Consider the following 20,123-nt stretch of genomic DNA (forward strand, 5'->3'; position numbering starts at 1 on the left):
TATACCTTCGAGCATATAAAAAAGGCAAATTATTTCCGAACTTTAAAACTCTATATTAGTCCATATATTACCAAATCCAAAAGAAATAGCAAATAAATACTTCCAGTGAGTCTGTGACTGTGCTTTAATTTTCTTCCTCTTCTTTTAGACATTTTCCTTCTCCAAATCAGGCTAAAGGCCACAAAACCAAAATATAAATGGGTATGAGAAATTCGTCTTCAGTAATTCAATTAGAGTTGGGCAAATTTAATTTTTGGGTAGAATGAAATTAGAGGATTCAAAAGAAGCAGCAAAGTAGTCAAAAGGCATGAGTTGATGCAGCGAAAGTGTCGGTCGGTGGTGGCGAACGACGGAGATACCGGAGGTATTCGATTAAACAGAAGGTGTTGAGGCGGTGACAGGGGCATATTTCTGGTTCCAGTTGAGGCGGTGCAGTGACAGGGGCAGTCAGTTTATTAAATCGAAAAATCCGAAACCACTTTTTATGGTTCCAAGTTTTCCGCTGCGGTTTTGATAAAATGACACGGGATTTGTTTTTTCGGCAACTTTTGTGTAAGACCGCCTTACCGGAAAGACCACTTTGGTTGCTTAACTAATTGGTTTAATTTCTTAACTAATTGGTTACATTGCTTAATTAATTGATTCAATTGTTTAACTAATTAATTCCTTTGCTTAACTAATTGGTTTCAGTGCTTAACTAATTAGTTCAAGTGCCTAACTAATTGGTTTATTTACTTTACTTATATGATATCAAGGTGGTCTTTTGTGTAAGACCGCCTTATAGAAAAGTTTGTATTGTTTTTTTCAACGCTTTTAACGAACAGGTTTGGTTTTGTATTTCTAAAAAACGCAACGGAAAACAGGAAACAAAATCATCGCCGAACGGACCCTTAACCTTGATTTTTAAATTGATATGAAGAGATAAACCACAATTAGTGGTCGGTCAAGACATTAAATGAGAACTATCTTCCATAGATTTCCTACTTATTTTACTTTCTTTGTTGTTCTTCTTGAACAAATAGGCGACTTCGGAAGAAATGGAGAAGCCAAAGCTGAAGCTCTACTCTTATTGGTTGAGTTCTTGCGCTTGGCGTGTCCGTATTGCTCTCAATTTCAAAGGTCGCCCAAATTTTTACATTCGAATTTGTAGAATTACTTTGTATTTTGCAATATTTTTTCGACGATTTTGATCTTATCGGTCTGTAAAATTGTTTAATTGATTGTTATTTCCATTGTTTTTGGGGGTGCAGGGGTGGATTTTGAGTACAAGGCAGTGAATTTGGTAAAAGGAGATCAGTTTACTCATGGTGAGGGTTTTTGAATTCTATTTTATTGTTTCTCTATTCTGTGATTTCTGTCTGTTTTGTTTAGTGCCTTTTCCTGTGATTAATATTTTCCTCTATATTTTGCTTACGATATAATCATTAACGACGAAAGCTTGTGTACAAGGGGTGAATTGTAGTCTGTCCTATTACCTCAAGTTACCTAAATATTGATCCTTTATACAGTGAACTTCTATGTCATTCTGTATAATGTATTACTCTATATATTTTTTACTAAGATTAATTAATAATCGAAAGGTAGACTACATCTACAATAGAAGTTAAAAATAACAAATCAAATTGGATTAAATAATTTCGACTTCACCAAAACCATGATCGTTGTTTGATGTTGTCTTTGACGGGGTGTATCGACGTGTAGTAGTTTTGAAGTAGAACTTGATCTGATTCAATTAATTGTGGACGAAAAACTGACATCAACAAATCAATACGTAGTTAACAATTATGATAAAAACTGACAATGAACAATGGAGTATTATTGTTAACATGACTTAAAGCTATGATACAAGAGAGAAAAGGGGGTTTACCATTGTCCAATGGATGGTTGTTTCCGCTAAATTGATAAAGGAAACTCTAGGGTTTTATGGGAGAAAAATGAGAGAAGAGGGGAAAAGGAGGAGGGAGGCACCTTCTTTTATAATGTATGTCGAGGAGGGTGTTTTTTTTTAATAAATAGGGCTTCAGAGTATCTAACTTATTATTTACCACATTATTAACTAGTAGGTCCTGTATACAATCGGTGTATAATATATTTACGTAATAATTGTGTTTATTGAAAATGACAATAGATTAATGAGAGAGAAATGTGGTGGGGAAGTGAAGAAGCACGAGAAATAGAGTGATGAAGTTTTTATTTTTGTTCATGGTTAAGAAATAAGAAGTGATATACATAATTGTTGGTGGAGATGATGTGGGGGAGTGAGAATGGATATAAGATGTGATAAACAATTTTTTGTTCATGAGTAATGATCTCCTACGACGATTCATGTTAGCCGCCCCGAAACATTTTGGGACTAAGGCTTTGTTGTTGTTGTTGAGTAATGATGTTCTAACACATGTTGTTGGATGGCATATTGTTAGCTGGAAATGATAAGAGATGATTGAAACAACAAAAGGTTGGATGTCTCCAACTTCGGGATGAAAGACTTGGTTGATGAAGATTATACTCAATGTTTAAATTGTTTGATATAACATATAGGTCTAACAAATTCTTCGGTTTATCTCAAGAGACCTACATTAACATGTTGGAGAATTTCCGAATGCATAACTGCAAACCAACTTAAGCATTCGGTGAAAAAGCATAAGAACTTGAGCCTGTTGAAAAAGCCCTCAACGCGAGCCTTAAAGGTCCTAGGGATCAAGATGAGGATAAAATGTCAAAATGTTCCTTATTCTAGTGATGTGGTAATTGGAAAGCCTATGTTTAGTGATGATGTGTATTAAGCTTGTATATGCTACATCATAGGGCTTGTTAGCTTATATCAGGTTGATATGGCTCTTTTGGATAACAGTCAAGATTCATGGGAAACATTAAAATCTATTTGACTGTCAAGGGAAAATTTTGAGCCGTGTAGGATGTAGTGATGTAGATTCGGAAGGAGACTTTGATGAGCGAAAATCGACATGTGAGTATGCTTTTCTACTCAACAGTTGTACCATATCATGGAGTAGTAAGAAATTTTTTTGTGCTGCTCTATCTACCATGGAGGTTGAGCACGCAGGATATTACTTTTTACTCCAAGAAGCTGTTTGGTTAAGAAGCTTCATATGTGGTTTATGTGTAAATGGTGCTTATGAAAGTGAAAAAGTCTTCCCGTAACTATTTAAAATCATCTTTGTCTTACTAAACTAACATGTTCCCCTAGAGCTTTGCATCTTATGTGTATGTTTAATTGATAATTTTTTTTAATGAAAATTTATGTGTACACTCCCTCCGTTTCATGTTAATGGTTACACTTGAACTTTTCACAACAACCAAAAAAATGATTGGAAATTAAGAAGAAAGTTTGGGAAAAGTGGAATGTTATAAGAAAAGAATAATAAAAATTTAGGTTGAGTGGGGTCCTGTAAGAAGTATAATAAAAATCTTGTCTAGGTAGAAAGTTATGAGTAAGAAGAGAATATAAAAATAGGTTGAGTGGAATGTTGTAGTAAAGTGGGAAATAAAAGTAGAGTGTGTATGCATTAAATATGGTGGGCCATATATCCTAAAATGGAATTAAGGAAAGTGTTACCACTAGTTTGAAACGTCTAATTTTAGAAAGTGTAACCATTATTTTGGAACATAGGGAGTATGAAGTAGCAATTTATTTTCAAAACTTTCTATGATTCTTTTAGTCATCAAAACAACATGAACCCGTTCGGAAAAGCATGAGAAGAAGAAAAGAATATAAAATTATATTGCAAGTCTCATGCATTCCGTTAAGATTGTACATTTTATAAAGTATATACTTGTAATATTTTGGAGAAAGCCTTGAAGAGGGTGTCATGCAGACTCAAGTAAAAATTGTTTTTTGTGGCATTAAATAGTAGTAAGAGTCCAGTTGTGTGTTAACACACATCAGTTAATCTCCCCCACCCCCTCTTTATAGCTCATTTCTTCGTCTTCTTTTTTTAAATGATAGAGGTATAGTACATTTCTTGGTGTCACCAATACATCATTATGAAATAACTTCTTACTTTTTGTTGATTGTAGAGTTTCAGAAACTGAATCCTCTTAGTTACGTGCCGGTGTTGGTGGATGAGGATATTGTGATTGCTGACTCGTTTGCAATTATAATGGTCAGTGTACATCGTCAAATCACTCACGATGAGAATTTTATAGATCTCTTTCTAACATTTTGAGACATTGCTTAGAAGAGCTTTATATTTCCCTATGTAGTATTTGGAAGAGAAGTATCCTCAAAATCCGTTGTTGCCTCAGAATCTTCAGAAAAGAGCCCTCAATTACCAGGTGTAGCATTTTTTTATTTTACTAAACTGGTAATTTGGTTGCGTATCTTGTGTCATGTATCGGTTGTTAGCATAGTCTGATGAAATTGATTTGTTCCCTCTCGCTTGCTACTTTTCGTTTGCTACTTTTTCTGGCTGTCTTGTTGTAACTAAAGGTCACATACGTTTGGATATCCTTATTGTTTCTGCCTCTCCTTTCTTTGATTCCTTGCCCCATTACTTGTTAAATCTTTTTAAATATTTGATGTATCTTTTGTCTTTTTATTTTATAAGATATGCAGGTTGCATCAACCCAACAAGTTAGTAATAGTTTTTTTTAGTATCTCCTTGCGTTTTTTGTTTTTTATTTTTATTTTTATATTGTTCTTGCTGTCTCCTATTTTAAGTTCTTTACATGTCGGAATATAAAGTAACACTAACCTTGCTGTAAATCTGATGCTAGTTTTCATGTTAACTTATGTGATATGGCATTTAGTCCAAAGCTTCAGACTTTTGTGGCCTACTTAGGACCTTTTTACTACCGTCCTTGGGAGCACATGAAAAGTTTATAATCTTTTCAACTTAAATAGTCTTTCTTTTTGTTACTGTGGAGCATAGAAAGTTTCAGATTAAGATACTTTGGAGGTCTACTATAACAACTTTTAGTGTTGAATTTCAAGTCATATATTGCCTTGGAAACTAGTCATGAATATTAGTATATGTGAACATTCTTGTGTTTAGAATGTAATTTATTCCTTGCCTATTTTATAAACTAGTCATGGTAGTATAGATAACCCAAGGTAGCAAGAGAAAGAATCACCAAATCATGGAGCCGAGGAGGAACAATATTACTCCTTCCCACGGAATTAAATCTCATCCTTTTTCACTACAAACTGCATTTGTAAAAGTTTTTTTTTTCTGCCTTTTGCAATTGTGACTTCGTTATATTTGACCACGACAAACTTGATGGCCCAGACCATCAACACCGCCTGTGAAAGTGGTTCTGCAACTGTTATAGCAATTGCGACCGCATCCAGGATTCAAAGCATTGCTATGTCTGTCTCAAAAACTTGCATGGTTGCTTTTTGCACAGAAAATAACAATAAGAGTAAATGGGTAGACGGAGTACCATAAAAGCAAAGATCAATCTGGACATCCAAAATAGAAAACCATGCAACTCTTTTGGAGGAGTATAATTGTATAATAAAAGAGAAAAGGCTATTTGAATTATAAGAAAATGAAAGGGGATAGGTTATTTTAATATTTGAAGAAATACGGAAAGGAAAATAGGATTAGGAGGAAGACCTGACAATGTGCAAGCTTTAACCGTACACAGGCTGGGCTAAGGATGTAATTGTGTCTAATGGCTCACCTAGCAGACCAGGACTTATGTTGATGTGCAAACATTCTTTGTCTTTACCCACCCATTTTTTGCGAGTTGGGGGGCCATTGGGTTAAGTACTAGGTTAGTAGCTTAGCTTAATCAACAAAATAGGACTAGTTAACAGAGATTACTGCAGAAATTATCTGAAATAAGGCTAGGATATTTTGGAAAAGCTTAAGATTATTATATCAGAGATCAGAGTAATCAACCAATACTGGATATTATCAATCTTTGAGGGGTCATTCCTCCCAATTGTGTTTCTCACTCTACAATTCTCAATAGTCTGATTTCATTACAGCTATCCCTATTTATTGTTAACATGCTTGCATAATACTCCACTCCATAAACATTTCCAACTTAATATGCAGAAGGCCATACATCAGATCCATTCACTGATCTTCTTTCCTTCTAGAATAAGTGTATAGGATAGGATGCCTAACCAAATTTCTGTGTGAGGGCAGCTGGACAAGTTGCTGAAAGATTTTATAAAGCTGTGTCTAATACGGAGTAGTTAAGGAGCTCTGTTAACTAAGTATAGATAGCATGGAAAATAAAAAGAAATAAACCAATAGGTAAACAAACCCATCATATTTTTTAGTTCTTATCTAACTTTACCCCCCCCCCTTTTTTTCCAGGCTGCAAATATTGTTGCTTCGAACATACAACCTTTCCAGAACCTTGCAGTAGTGGTTAGTACTTTGTAGTAACGTGTTTTTATTTTCATTGTAATTGTGTTTATTCTCTGTTCTTTCACAGTACCAATTTTTTATTTCTGATGTTGTAGAGCAGCTTGTCTGATGCATTTTGCTATTTATCAAAATACAGAAGTATATTGAAGAAAAACTTGGGTCGGATGAAAGGCTTTCTTGGGCTCAACATCATATCAAAAAAGGCTTTGCTGGTTAGCATTTACTTGCCATCTTCTAATGGATGCTTGTTTGGTTCATATTCATTTTCTTTTTCAAATGTTTGTACTTCTGAGAGCAACGGGCGTGATATTTCATATGTGAAGAAAATGTTCCCAAGAATAGCGTGTAGGATTACATAGATGCGTAAAGAGGAATTTCGGGAAACATTTCCTAACATCTATAATAGGATCACATGCATAATAATAATACGAATCATATTTATGGTTTAGGAATTATAACCTTTGTAGCCTGAATTCCTATTTGCTTTAGAGATCCAAGAGCCTCACTTGTTGCTCCTCTACTCAGTCCACAAGTACCAATTGGATTCCTACGTATGCTAGTACGGAAGAGAACGATCAAAATCGTTGTCCTGCTTTTCTTGGGGGGGGGGGGTCAATTTTGGGAGTATTAGGTTAGGCTTTTTTTTAAAAAAAAAACTTTTGTGCCAGGAGAAGTTTATGCTTCGTGTAGAACGGTAGAAGGACTGTTTCGTCTATAATAAGGTGTTAGCCTCATCCATTTGTTGCTCATCTCGAACTTCTTCGAGATATAAATTACTCAGACTTTTAATTTTGGAAACAAACTTCTTTTCCAGAAAGACACCATCATGAGTAATAAACACTTTGTTTTCGCCGCGGTTGTAAAAATAGCGTGAAAGTTTATCTAATAACAAACGTTTTACATAAACCTCACAACCCTCTATCCCTAGAAAAGACAATTTTGGAACTTTTCTTTTCCGTATCTCATATGATGTTTTATCTACTGCTTTGGAGGGCTCGACGGATGTGGAAGCTTTTGATCATATAAAGAATATTGATGGGCAACCCACTGTGCAAGTAAGTCCAACAGGATCAAGAGCCAGTTGTTTGCCTAACTAAATTCGGCCACGTTGAGCCAGGCTTGGTCTGATTCCACTACTAGGCATATTTCTCCTTACTGCTACATTGCCACAACTTGATATGGATCAACCCACTGTTGGGCCTAATGTCGAAATTCCACATGTTCAGTTGGGGTGATAATGAGTCTAATGACATGGGAAGGAGTTTTTGCACGAAGTCTCCATCCTTCTCTTGCATGATTTTGTTACTCACGTCGTTTCAGTCAAAAGTCCATCCCCAACCGCATCTACTCCACAACATTCCTCATGTCCTCCTTACCCTAAGGCACACTATATAAATTAATACCAACATTTTCTTGCAGCTATTACATCAAGTAAGGAGCAGCGATCTTTTAAGGAGGACATGAAGGACGTTAGTTAGAGAATGTCAATGCAGGAAATTTAGGCATTCGAGGATAATGGCACGTGGACTATAGAATATTTACTTCCCGGTATACGTGCTTTGGGAAGCCAATGGGTGTATCGAAATAAATTTGACTCCGGTGGCATTCTAGACAAGAGCAAATCAAGGTTGGTGTTTTAAAAAGAAGGCATTGACAACACCAAAACTTTTTCTCCGGTGGTTAAAATTTTCGCAGTTCGGTTAGTTCGGTTTTTTCTAGCAATTGCAGCTTCGAAAAATTAGGTACTCCATCAAATGGATGTTCACAATGCTTTCTTACATGGCGATCTTGAGGAAGAGGTGTACAGGAAGCCACCTCTTGTTTTGTGTCCCCGGATCCAACCATAGTGTATCGATTGTGAAAGTCTCTTTATGGACTAAAACAAGCTCCTAGATGTTGGTTCAAAAAGTTTGTTACGGCTGCCTAATCCGATTATTCCTTATTTACCTTCACCGAAGGAATGATTTAGATGAATGTGCTTGTGTATGTTGATGATCTTCTTGTTTGTGGGAATGATTTCGCTGCTTCGCGGGCAAAGGCCGATTTGGGTGGTTGCTTCAAAATGAAGGATCATGGTTCATTGAAATATTTTCTAGGTTTCGAGGTTGTGCATAGCTCATTGGGTTTATTTTTGTGTTAACGGAAGTATACTTTGGACATTATGCCAGAAGCGACTTTGTTGGGTGCAAAACCAGTTGGATTTCCAATTGAGCAAAATCATAGGCTTGGCCTTGCTACAGGCGAACCACTGATCCCGAGGCGTACCACCGAGTATTTATGCACTTCGTCTACTTGGCGGTCACAGGACCCGATTTAACATACTTCGTTCAAATTCTCTCTCAGTTTAAACATACACGAGTCTCGCATTGAAAGTTGCGAAGCTGCATTACGTGTTATTCGTTTGAAAAGGGACTCCTGGTTAGAGCATCTTATTACGAGCACACGATGAACTTACTTTGCGAGGATGGCGTGACTCGGATTGGGCAGCATGCCCCATCACAAGACGCTCCCTTAGCATCTGACTCGTTTTTCTTGGTTAGTCTTTTATTTTCTGGAAAATTAAAGAAGCAAGATATTGTCTCTCTTTAGAGCTCGAATATCGCTAATGGCTGCCATCACTTGCGAATTAAAGTGGTTGAAAGGCCTATTCTTAAGTTGGGGAGTACATCATCCCAAGGCTATACCATTATTTTATGACAGTCAATGAGCTTGCACATAGAGGTTGACTGCTACTTTGTTTGTGATGCAATCACGGATGGTTTAATTGCTCCTTATGTTCCTACGACGACACAGTTTTGGTGGACATCTTCACTAAGGCTCTTGGCAAACACGAATTTGATACTCTTCTTCACAAGGCGGACATCTCGGATCTGTATGCTCCAACTTGAGGGGAATATATTTAAGAAGTTATATATTTTAGGAGTTATATCGATGGTGATAAATTGTGATGGATAGTGAGCACTTATTACTTCCTAAATTCATGCAAACTTATCTAAGTTAAGTGTTAGACTCATGTAATATATATATAGCCAAGAGGCCAATGAGAAAGTCAAGCAATTAAATCCCTAATTTCTTCTACAAAGAAGCTTACGGTTAGCCTCAAATTTCTCCAATCTAGCATGTTTTTGAAACATAGTTTTCCCATAGTTTTCCCATGTTGTATGCATCTATACCATCAAAACATTTTTGGAAGTCTAGTTCCATGCACGCAAATATTAGACATGATATATTATAGAAATTTATAGAAATTAACAACTAAAACCATGATTCTAAACATTAATCTAAGAAATAAAATAACTAGTCAAATCATGAAAATAAACTAAGCCAAAATAATTAAACTAATTAAAACAATAAATAAATAAAGCAACAAATTGAGAAATAAATGAGGAGAGAGATAGAAATTGCTCATTGATTAATTGGTTGAATCTTCAATACAAATTGTCACCCTTGAATTTCAAAAGCCCTAATTTTTCCATTGATTTTCCTCACTTTCTCTCTCTCAAAAACTAAGCATAAACCCTAAACCCTAAGAAAAAGACTAATTATGTACATGCATTTGAGTTTTGACCCAAAAATGGGTATTTATACTAAAAGCCTAAAATAAAAATGAAAGAGGAAAATTAAAAAGGCAAAGAAAAGAAAAGCTGAAAAATGGAAAAGAATTCAGTAAATTAAAAGAAGAAAAGATCTAAGATGCTCGGACTCGTTCCACCACCCCGTCGTACCGGTGTCGACACGACACGACGCGGGTGCAGACACAGAATCCGGATCGGACCCGCCAAGTGAAAAATCGACTCGTCGGTTAGGGTTTTGAAAACCCAGATCTGAAAATTGGGGCTCCAAATCAGGAATACAGAGAACGAAAACTGGGGGCTTTTGCTCGCCTGACATATCCGATCCCAAATTATCACTCGCTTGAGAAACCTAAGGCTTTTGGTCGCCGGAATCTTCCACATTAGTCATCGGAACCACCATATCTAAACTGAAGACCATTTTTTTAAAATACGAGATTCGTGTGGGAAGAGGTGGGGCTTGGGTAGGCAGGGAGAAAAGTCAAATATATTAAAGGTTTACAGCCGTATAGTCCTGCAACATATATACACTTTTCAATGACATCTATTTTATTTTAAGCTAAAATAGTAAAGGAGTTATCTTTCCCCAATCCCCATAAAGTTACTGTAAAGTTTTTAACTCTTTTTTCGATTCCTCTGCCATTTAAATGCAAAGTATTTAAATGCAAAGTATAATTATTTTGGGATAATAAAAAATAATGACAGGAATAAAATATTTATGAATATTTATATAATAAATAAATTATATCTGCCGTGTCCCCGAGTCTATATCCGAATTTTGGACACTTCTAAAACGTGTCCCCGAGTCCTTCATTTTAGAATATTTCGTGTCAGACTCTTGGACCCGTACCCGAGTCGGACACCCGTACCCGAGTCTGAGCATCCTAGGAAAAGATACGGAAAAAGAAAGAAATAAAAATAAAAGAGAAAAAGAAAAAAAAAATGTGGAAACATCAACCCCTTCCAAACAAACAATATGCAAAGGAAAAAGAAAGGAAGAAAATAAAAGAGAAAAAGAAATAAAAAAGTGGAAAATAAAACCCCCAATTAATTCCAACCATCGGACCCCTTCATTTTTCCTTTTTCCGTCTTTTTCTTCGCTGCGCCACACCACATTAATCCCATACTTCAGGTGCTCCTCCATTCACTGCTTCTCAAGACCATCAACATCGTCATCACATCGCTGCACTCTCACTTGGCCACCATCATCACTGTCGATCTTCTATCAACGCATCATCATCAACCCTCCACCATCATCAACAATCATCACCATCAATCGTTCATCAATCGTACGACTTCAATTGCTGCTAACCTTCACCGATCAGAGCCGTCCAATTTCATTAAATTCGTACTTGAGCGCCCAAAAGTTCGGTCAAACTTTAATGGAGGTTCGGGCGAACCCGTTTCTAGTTTGGGCGAACACACGGTGGGTTCAGGCCGGACCCGGCCTTGTCAGGAACTTTTCAAAAATTCGGGTTCGGTCGAACACAATTACGGGTTCGATCGAACCCAATTGCTCTGTTTTTCTCTGTATTTGGACAGCTGTTTTTGGGCTAATTTGTTGCGTTATTTGAGTTTATGGTTTCGTGGGATGATTTTTGGTGTAGATGGTGTAGGGTGGTTGTTGAAGACTTGAAGGAGGTGGTGAGATGGAGTACTGCGTTGCAGCGCAATGTTGCGGTGGCTCGGGGTGGGCGAGCTGTGCAGCTGCTTGTGGAGGTTGGCTAGGATAATTGAGGTGGAGTTGGTGTGTGAGGGAGATGGGTGAGAGATGCAGGGCAGGCGTGTTGGAGTTGTATTGGTGCTGTGATGTTGGTGGTGCAGCATCTCTGATGTGGTGTAGGATAGAGGTTATGTGGGGTGTAGGTTAGGAGATGGGGAGTAGTTGATTGCTTTGGTCAATGTTGACATTTGACCTTTGAAATCTCAATTGAAGGCGTTTAACTTTTCTTGACCAAGCTAATACTTGACTCGACCGTTGTAACTCGCGCTCGATACTCCACGCCGTTCACCTACACAATTAAAAATAAATGAGAGGGATAAAGAAAACAAAATAATAATTATAATTATAATAATAATAATAATAATAAATAGAAATAGAGATAAAAATAGAAAATTAATAAAGAAAACTAAAATAACTAAAGTATAAAATTATAAAACAAATAAAATAAATAAATTACGAAATTAAAATCTAAAAACTAACAAAAATAGCTAAAAATGCTAAACTAAGCTCTAAATAATCGAAATAAGAAATTAAGGAAAATAAAGAGTAAAAATACTAAAAATAGAATAAAACGACTCAAATGATGCATAAATCACTACCCTATGAGGCTATGAGTGACATTTTATGTCACTCATCAACTTGTCGGTGGTTTGTGCCACCAAGACGTGGAATAAAAGGTGCGAATCCTTCCTTTATTTCTGCCACTCGAATTGCGCAACAATTGCGTTAATTGGGTAAGATTTCAAGCAGCAATTGATTGAATTTGGTTAGAATTTGGTGGTGCAATTTTCATAATATTAGGGTTCATAGAAAAATTGGGCACAAAGTTGTTTTTATTAGGGGTGGCAATGAGGTCGGCTCGGATCAGGTTCGGGTGGACCTGTTATAGAAACGGGTGAGGAACCCCTGACCTGAACTTAATCTGTTTACTTAATCAGGTTGAAAATTCCAACCCTTACCTGATCTGCTCATAAACGGGTCAACCTGAACCCAACCCGTTTAACCTGACTTTTATTTATTTATCATTTTTTCCCCTCTTTCAAAATAATCAACTTGTTTTTCGCCTCTTTGGTAATACGAAGTAATCGAATTGTTTAGCCTGTTTTGGACTAAATTAGTCGCAACAATAGCCACACAGTAGAACAAAACCATATTACTCCGTAACAAACTAAAGATAACAATTTCCAATAAAAAATTTCAAATCACAATAGTAGTGTAGTACAACAATTTATAATACTGGAACATTTGAACTCCTAATTTGAATATTAGTATCGGCCTTCGAATCTTTGATGATGCAAGCTTTGTAGTTGAGAATTCCTTTTGGCCTTTAGCAATTCAAGACACTGAGAGGAACAATAATTCAAAGGTTAAGTGTAAAATTTGAGGAAATAAACAACAAAATTTGAAAGTAATTCGAAGCACGTGTAAATCTCAATAATTACTCTAAGTTAACATAAAGCTCCACGGAATCATCTAAAATCAACATATGATGCAATGAGCAGAAAATTGAAATAATATGATATAAATACATAAATTATTTTTGAATTAAAATTTATGCCCTTTAAAAAATCAAAAAATACCTTCAATTTCGGCGGGTAGAGTGTGAAGGAAAACTTAGAGAGAGAGTTAGATCTGAGAAGATGAGCCACCATAAAATTTTGGCAAAGAGAGGAAATGGAGAAGGAGAAGGAAAGGGTGGCTGATGAGAAAAACGAAAGGGTAAAAGCTTGTGCTAGGGTTAGAAATTGGCTATTTAACTTGGTCAAAATATTTGGGCTTTGAACAAAATGGCCCAGATATTCAGTTAACTTCACTACCAATCTCCCAAATTTCCCCTTTCTCTATTATTTCGGGTTATCAGGACGGGTTGACCCGACCTAAAATTGACCCATTTAATTATTCTTGTTACACATGTTTCAACCTTAACCTAACCCATTTAACTTCAGGTCGGGTTTGTGTCGACTCATTTAATTTATCGGGTTGAAAATCTCAACCCAAACCCACTATATTCAGTTCGGGTCAGCTTTTTTTATGCATTAATTAATCAACTTTAGAGCTTAAATTTTGGGCACGAATTTCGAAAATAATAAAGTATTCAGAACATTTGCAAAAATGATTTTGAATTATTCTAGGCTATTTTCAGATTTATACATACATAAAATCAAATATTTTCAATGTATTATGAAATCTATACAATTAATCATATTAGTTGCATAAATTACATGTAAACAGAATCTTTTGGGGAAAATCTTAAGCACAAATTCATATTTTATTTGGAGTCTATGAATTTCGGGTATGATAGTATTATTTTCGAGCATATATTGCAATAAATCAATATTTTATACAACCAAAACAATTAAAATCAATATTATAATTATGCATATTAATCCATATATCAAACTCTCCCTTAATTGAATCCAAAATAATAAAACTAGCATATAATCATGATCATAAACATTATGCAAGAGGCTAAAACTGATACCATTGTATGATTACATAGATGCATAAAGCAGAATTTTAGGAAACAATTTCTTAACATATACAATAGGATCACATGCATAATAATAATACGAATCAGATATATGGTTTAGGAAGTATAACCTTTCTAGTGTAAATTCCTATTTGCTTTACAGATCCACGAGTCTCACTTGTTATTCCTCTACTCAGTCCACAAGCACCAATTGGATTCCCACGTATGCTAGTAGGGAAGAGAATGATCAAAATTGGTCTCCTGCTTTTCTTGGGAGGGGTGCCGGTATTGGGAGTATTAGGTTAGGGTTTTTGTTTTCATAGACATTGATTAATCTTAATTCCCTTAAGCCCTAATTTATAACTACTTTTAATAGGAGAGTTTAGGTTAAAAGGAGAAAACAAAACCCTCCCCTTTTCTCTTAGTTGGCTGGCTTCCATAGGCCCTTTTGGGCCCAATTTACTTGTTGCAATTAATGCTTGTTTGATGACCTTATAGGAATTAAGTTAAAATTAGTTGTAGGCCCAATCTAATTATAACCTAATTTATCATAATTATTCTCTAGCAAATAATTATGAATTACTGAAATAGCATAATGTGTATCTCCATAATATTTCCTAATTATATTTAGTAATTGTCGGAAATGTCTCGGGACATAATTCCTCTAAAGTTGTATTACAGTATTACTTTGGTCCTTGTTATTAGCTGTTTTCACTTTGCTCAAGGGTAGAATATTGTTGCACGCAATTAGGTTGGCTTGCTTATGTCGACAACCACTTTTCTTCACTATCCTTTTTTAGAAATTTTATAGCCTGAAAAAATTTCTGCTAAACCAAAGAAAGTGTAAAACTGTGTCACTATTCATAAGTTGCTGAGATATACACGCTCGAATTCTGACTCAAACCATGATGTAAAAGCAGTTTTCTCTATTTCAAATGCTTTGCTTGGATACCTTACTATAAACTTTGATGAAGTAGCTTACAAATGCACTTTTAACCACATCTGTCTATGGAGGTGCAAAGTGTGGTGTCTAACTTGTGTAAGACCAATTATAGTTAGTATTATGGAAAACAATACCTATTTGATATTGACTGAGGATGTGGCTTAATTTTCACTTGTTATGCTGAAGGGAACAGAACTTAGAAATGAAGTACATCGGGGTTCCAGTTCCCACATTTTCATGTCAGAATGGATAATTTTAGCAAGGTGGTAGTGGTAATGACTACGAACTTACCCTAGACACGATCTAGTCCTTCCAAAAATATCTTCTATTTACTCTAAATCCAACAATGCCCATCCACTTAGTTTGAACACAATTGCTTCACTTTTTACTTTTGTTTCTCACTCTACTATTGTTCGGACACAACTAACTAAAATAGGACGGTATCCAGTTATTTTTTGCGAACAAATGGAAATTATAATTTGATTCTTACTCCTACAACTGCTGGCCCTGCTGTTTACTTTCTCGTTGCAGTTACGAAGGAGTTAATAGAGTCGAAAAAGTAATATTTTTAAATGATTTGCGCAATTTTTCTGCTTGACATCTTTTCACTTCCCTTATATAGTTTCACCTTGTATCTAAAGAGAGGTTGATGAATGGCGTACATTGTTGGATATGACTAAAAATATTGTGAACTTTATGCAAAATATTACCAGTAAATGCAATGACAAATGTTTGGGTGTATTTTCAATGTAGTACCCATATGTGAGTAATATGACAATTCGAATAGGTTGACCCTTAATTTATTCCTATTTGTTTTCAACTTCAGCATTGGAGAAGCTTTTGGCAGGACACACTGGCAAATATGCTACTGGGGATGAAGTTGCCTTGGTTTGTCTCTCCTGCTAGCATCTTATTTGTGGAATAGAAATATAATCTAATTACAGTTCTAGTTGTTGAGATTGAACTGTAGATTTAGGCCCCTGCCCCTCTAGAAGAGCTTTGGTATAAGGTGGACATAAAGGTATAAAATTTGACAGAAAGAGATTAATGTAATGCAGATAATTTGACTATATGCAGGCAGACTTGTTTCTGGCACCCCAAATAGCAGGAGCAATGAAGAGATTCAATATTGACATGGTAGTTTTTCTCTCAAGATTTAGTGCCCCTTGATATCTCTTTGATCAACTTTATATAAGTTAGTTCATTTTATAGTATAAGTGTAGTTTATGATCCTCGTTAATTTCACAAGAATTTCTAAGCATACTGCTATCAATTTATATTGCGGTATTTATTATATTTCCTGCAAAGTCCTGACAAAAGATACTTTTCTTGGAATGATCTCAGGCTGAGTTCCCATTATTAAAGAGGTTGAACAATGCATATTCGGAGCAACCAGCATTTCAGAGTGCTCTCCCAGAAAAACAACCAGATGCTCCAGACAACACCAGATCTTAGGTTAGTTGATTGAGCTTTACAACCATGGAAAATGTTTGGATGAAAAAGAATATTCATATATGATGGAGCCTATAACGGATAATCGCTGCAACGGAAATCTAGCTAAATTTAATTCTAGCACTTCTGAATAATAACAAAGCATGTGGCCTGAAAAATTTATGGTTCGTAGATGAACTTCTAGGTTGTAAGATTGTGTGGTTATTTTCATTTCCTCAAATTGGTAGTATTGCAGTGTAGAAATTTAGAAGATAGAGTGTGCTTTAAGGAAGTTGGGTGTCTTCTTTTTTGCGATCCTACATTGAAAGAGCAGAATTAGGAAGTTTGTGAAAAAAGGAAAGAACTGAACAGAAATAACACAGCCTTGTACTACTGAATAAAAGGTGTGAGTTTAATTGGTGTGGAAGAAATAGTTAGAAACCCGTTAAATTTGGAGTTGGAGAAATGAAGTATGGACTTGTCATAGCAGGTCTAAATAATGGGAAATGAAAATTAAAGCCCCCTTGAAGGATAAAATGGGATAGAGGTGCTGGAAATTGAGAGCAGCAAGCAGATTCTGTTTTGGGTTCTTGTTCTGTTTCTGGTAGAGGTGTTAGGAAAATGATCTTTGTGCAATTCCTCCATTGAATTGTTCCTTCAAAATTAGTTGTGGTGACATCAATGAGGATGGTGGAATGCAGAAAACGACAGCCATTAGATCTTGATTTTAGTTCTTAACCATGTCAGGTATATGATTTCCAGGAGCCAAAAATTCGAGTTGTTTATCAACAAAGGGCATTGACAAAACTTAGTGACTACACTAGCAAAGCCAGGGCTGTAGGTAAAGAATTTGTTGATTGGTTAGTGGTTACAAGGAAGTACGCTGAACTTAGGCACTACGTAAGCCTTCTTGTTGACCACCGTAGTAATGTGTGTACTGGGAACTGGGAAGTGTTATTCTCAAACTTCCCATCATATTCAAAGCTTGTATAGTCAACTAAAGCAACTGGAAAAGCGCCATTCAGAGTGAAAAATCACCCTAGTAACCATGTTGGGACCCAGAAGATCACCAAAATCGGACTTGAGAGCTATTCATCCATTTTAGGGATAATGATACTCATGCATCAAATACCTCCTCATACACTTCATAAGAGCAGGAAAAAAAATTGAAAAGTAGGAAGTTATTCTTGGACATCTAATGCAAACCCTGGCATGTCTTATTCGTCATTTTCCTTCTAAAAGTTCCAAGTGAAGAGGTCTAAAAAAAACAAATGCTTCACTGTCTCATCTACCTTCAAGGCTTCAAGCACAGGCTGCAGTGACTGTCAGAGATAATTTTCCACTTTATAAGCCTCTCTTTAGTACTTAACCTTCCCAATACAGCTAGCCAAGCTGTAAAAAGACCTATTAGGATCTCTGGGTCATTTCTATCCTTTATCGATCGCATTATTTGCCCCGGAGTTGTGATATATAATGATATTATTACTATATTAGGAAACGAGTTTTTAGGATTAAAGTATTAAACCCAATATGATAAATAAGGATCTAAGTGTCCTACTGTCCCATTTTGCATGTAATGTTGTGCTACTTCCATGGAAATTGTTCTCTCTCACACTTGTTCGATGGAAGACAATGTTTTTATGCATATATTTTTAATTGGCAGCAAGCTTGAAAATTAGCTTGCCATTTTATTCTTTTGTCGTTCGTCCTCAATTAGTAATGTGGGGTCTGTGGGCAGACCTATATGGTCCTGGAGGGGTCCAAAGGAACTCCCATTATTTTTTTAAAAAAAACTGTTAAAATGATATTGAGGTAATTAATGGCACTTAAATATTTAATATATAACTAATTAACTTATAGTAAAGACAATGAAATGTACTTGTAACTTAGTGATTGCTTGATTACTATGTTGCATAAGATAACCTGGGTTCGAATCCTCTTAAGATGATGTTAAATTTTTTTATTTTTTTTATTTTGCCTTTTACTTGTCCTTCATTGATCCTCTAAATTCTTCATATTTTCCCCCCTTTGTTGGTCGTTTTTTCTTCATCACTTTTATTTATTTATTATTTTGTTATTTCTATAATAATTCATGATTTTACTTTACTTTGTTTTTTTCTTCAAAACGATTTTGTAATTGCCATAAAATATATAACTAATGTATTTTATACTCCATTTTTGTAATTGCCATAAAATATATAACTAATGTATTTTATACTCCATTGATTACTCCGGTTTACTAACTTTCCTAATAATATTATCTTTCCTGATTATAGTAAAACTTGGTTAGGGAGTTTGGGTTTGTAAATAAGGATTTATAAGCGGATATGCCATTGCCCATTGGCCATTGGTGTGGGTATGCTTACGATCTGTATAGTTTGAGAGCAACAATTGTGAAATAGTGGGATTGTATTGTTAGTAATGATTTTGATTAATAATACAAGTCAGGGACGTGGATTTACTGCGTTAAATTATTTTTGTGCTTAGTCCATTATCGCTCTCTCTTTCTATTCCTTACAAGGTGACCATTTTTCACTTACATCCTAATATATGTGACTACTGAATATTTCCAATTCTGTTTGCATTATCTTTCGTTTATACCAGGACCATTTTCTGCTGAGCGCCTACAGGAATGGTATTGTGAAGGGTGGAATGTACCAGCTTATTGTAGCATACTAGAAGAAGAAAAGGAGTGACAAATAAGAAAGGATTTACGGTTGTGAAATACAATAGATCGATATGCATATTATCGTTTTTTTCTGCTTTCTTGAACAGCATGAATGTTTAACTCCATGTAATAGTCTTTCCTGCAACTGTTACCGTTGGTTGTTACTTAAACACTGACTTTATAATAACGTTATAGCCGTCGTATATGTGAGGCAAAGATGAACTACATGTTGATTGTCTTGGTCAAGTGATAGTTGTTGGATGTTACGACTTTGACGATCCGTTTAATAGCTAGTAATAAATGGCTGGAATGAGAATGAATCTAATTATAATTTGCCAAAGAAAGTAACCCCATAACTCCATTATAATGAATCTCATCCCAAATCAGAGTTTTCTTCATAAAAGTTTCATTCCCACCCAATACTATTCCAAGTGGCTATGGATGACAATGAAGATTTATGGGGAAAATTAGACATTTAGAAAGTGATAGAGATAGAAATCTGTTAGGATTTAATCTCTTAGGACAAAAATTGGTTTTATGTCTTGTTGCATGATTAGTCGGAACAGATTATGATACGGTAGCTACAATGATCCAATGATCCAACCTCTTCCCATATTTGAAGAGGCCCAATCACAATTGCACTCGAAGAAGATCGTTGTTCGAATTATCAAGGTGTAAATAATACCCTTTTGTGGCCCATCATACGGACCAACCACCACCAACACAACAACAACCACACCAGCCACCGCGGAACCATGGTGGCGGTGGTGGCAGAGGGAGTGGCGGCAGAGGTCGTGGCAGAGGTCGTGGTCGCCATGAGTCTCCACAACAGCAACAGCCACAACAAAACTCATCTAATCACTCAAAGTGGGCCGGCCCATCTCACAACTCTTTCCCACCTCAGCAGCAAACCCAAACTTGGGTAAATCAAGTACAGTGGGCCCCTGCCCCCTTTTCTCGTCCACAACAAGC

General features: G+C 35.8%; 1 protein-coding gene across 2 annotated transcripts; it reads left to right on the forward strand.

Annotated features, from left to right (window-relative positions):
• Positions 1 to 961: 961 nt before the first annotated feature.
• On the forward strand, positions 962 to 19,376 carry LOC110789162 (glutathione S-transferase 2). 2 transcript variants are annotated; one of them, XM_021993816.2, is made up of 10 exons: positions 962 to 1,119; positions 1,251 to 1,307; positions 4,036 to 4,121; positions 4,222 to 4,293; positions 6,291 to 6,344; positions 6,481 to 6,556; positions 15,879 to 15,940; positions 16,130 to 16,189; positions 16,397 to 16,507; positions 19,088 to 19,376. In XM_021993816.2, exons 1-9 carry the CDS (start codon positions 1,038 to 1,040, stop codon positions 16,505 to 16,507), a joined length of 660 nt encoding a protein of 219 aa, XP_021849508.2. In that variant the 5' UTR covers positions 962 to 1,037; the 3' UTR covers positions 19,088 to 19,376. The 2 variants fall into 2 exon arrangements, with proteins under 2 accessions (XP_021849508.2, XP_056696274.1); XM_056840296.1 differs by lacking the exon at positions 6,291 to 6,344.
• The last annotated feature ends 747 nt before the right edge of the window (positions 19,377 to 20,123 follow it).

This window comes from Spinacia oleracea, chromosome 3, assembly GCF_020520425.1.
Source record: "Spinacia oleracea cultivar Varoflay chromosome 3, BTI_SOV_V1, whole genome shotgun sequence".
NCBI classification, from domain to species: Eukaryota; Viridiplantae; Streptophyta; class Magnoliopsida; order Caryophyllales; family Amaranthaceae; genus Spinacia; species Spinacia oleracea.

Bases quoted from the DNA above. Each gene is read 5' to 3' on its own strand.
- LOC110789162 (XM_021993816.2), top strand. From the start codon at position 1,038: ATGGAGAAGCCAAAGCTGAAGCTCTACTCTTATTGGTTGAGTTCTTGC. The intron at 4,294-6,290 runs GTGTAGCATTTT...CTTTTTTTCCAG, and splicing joins AAAGAGCCCTCAATTACCAG to GCTGCAAATATTGTTGCTTC. The intron at 6,345-6,480 runs GTTAGTACTTTG...ATCAAAATACAG, and splicing joins TCCAGAACCTTGCAGTAGTG to AAGTATATTGAAGAAAAACT.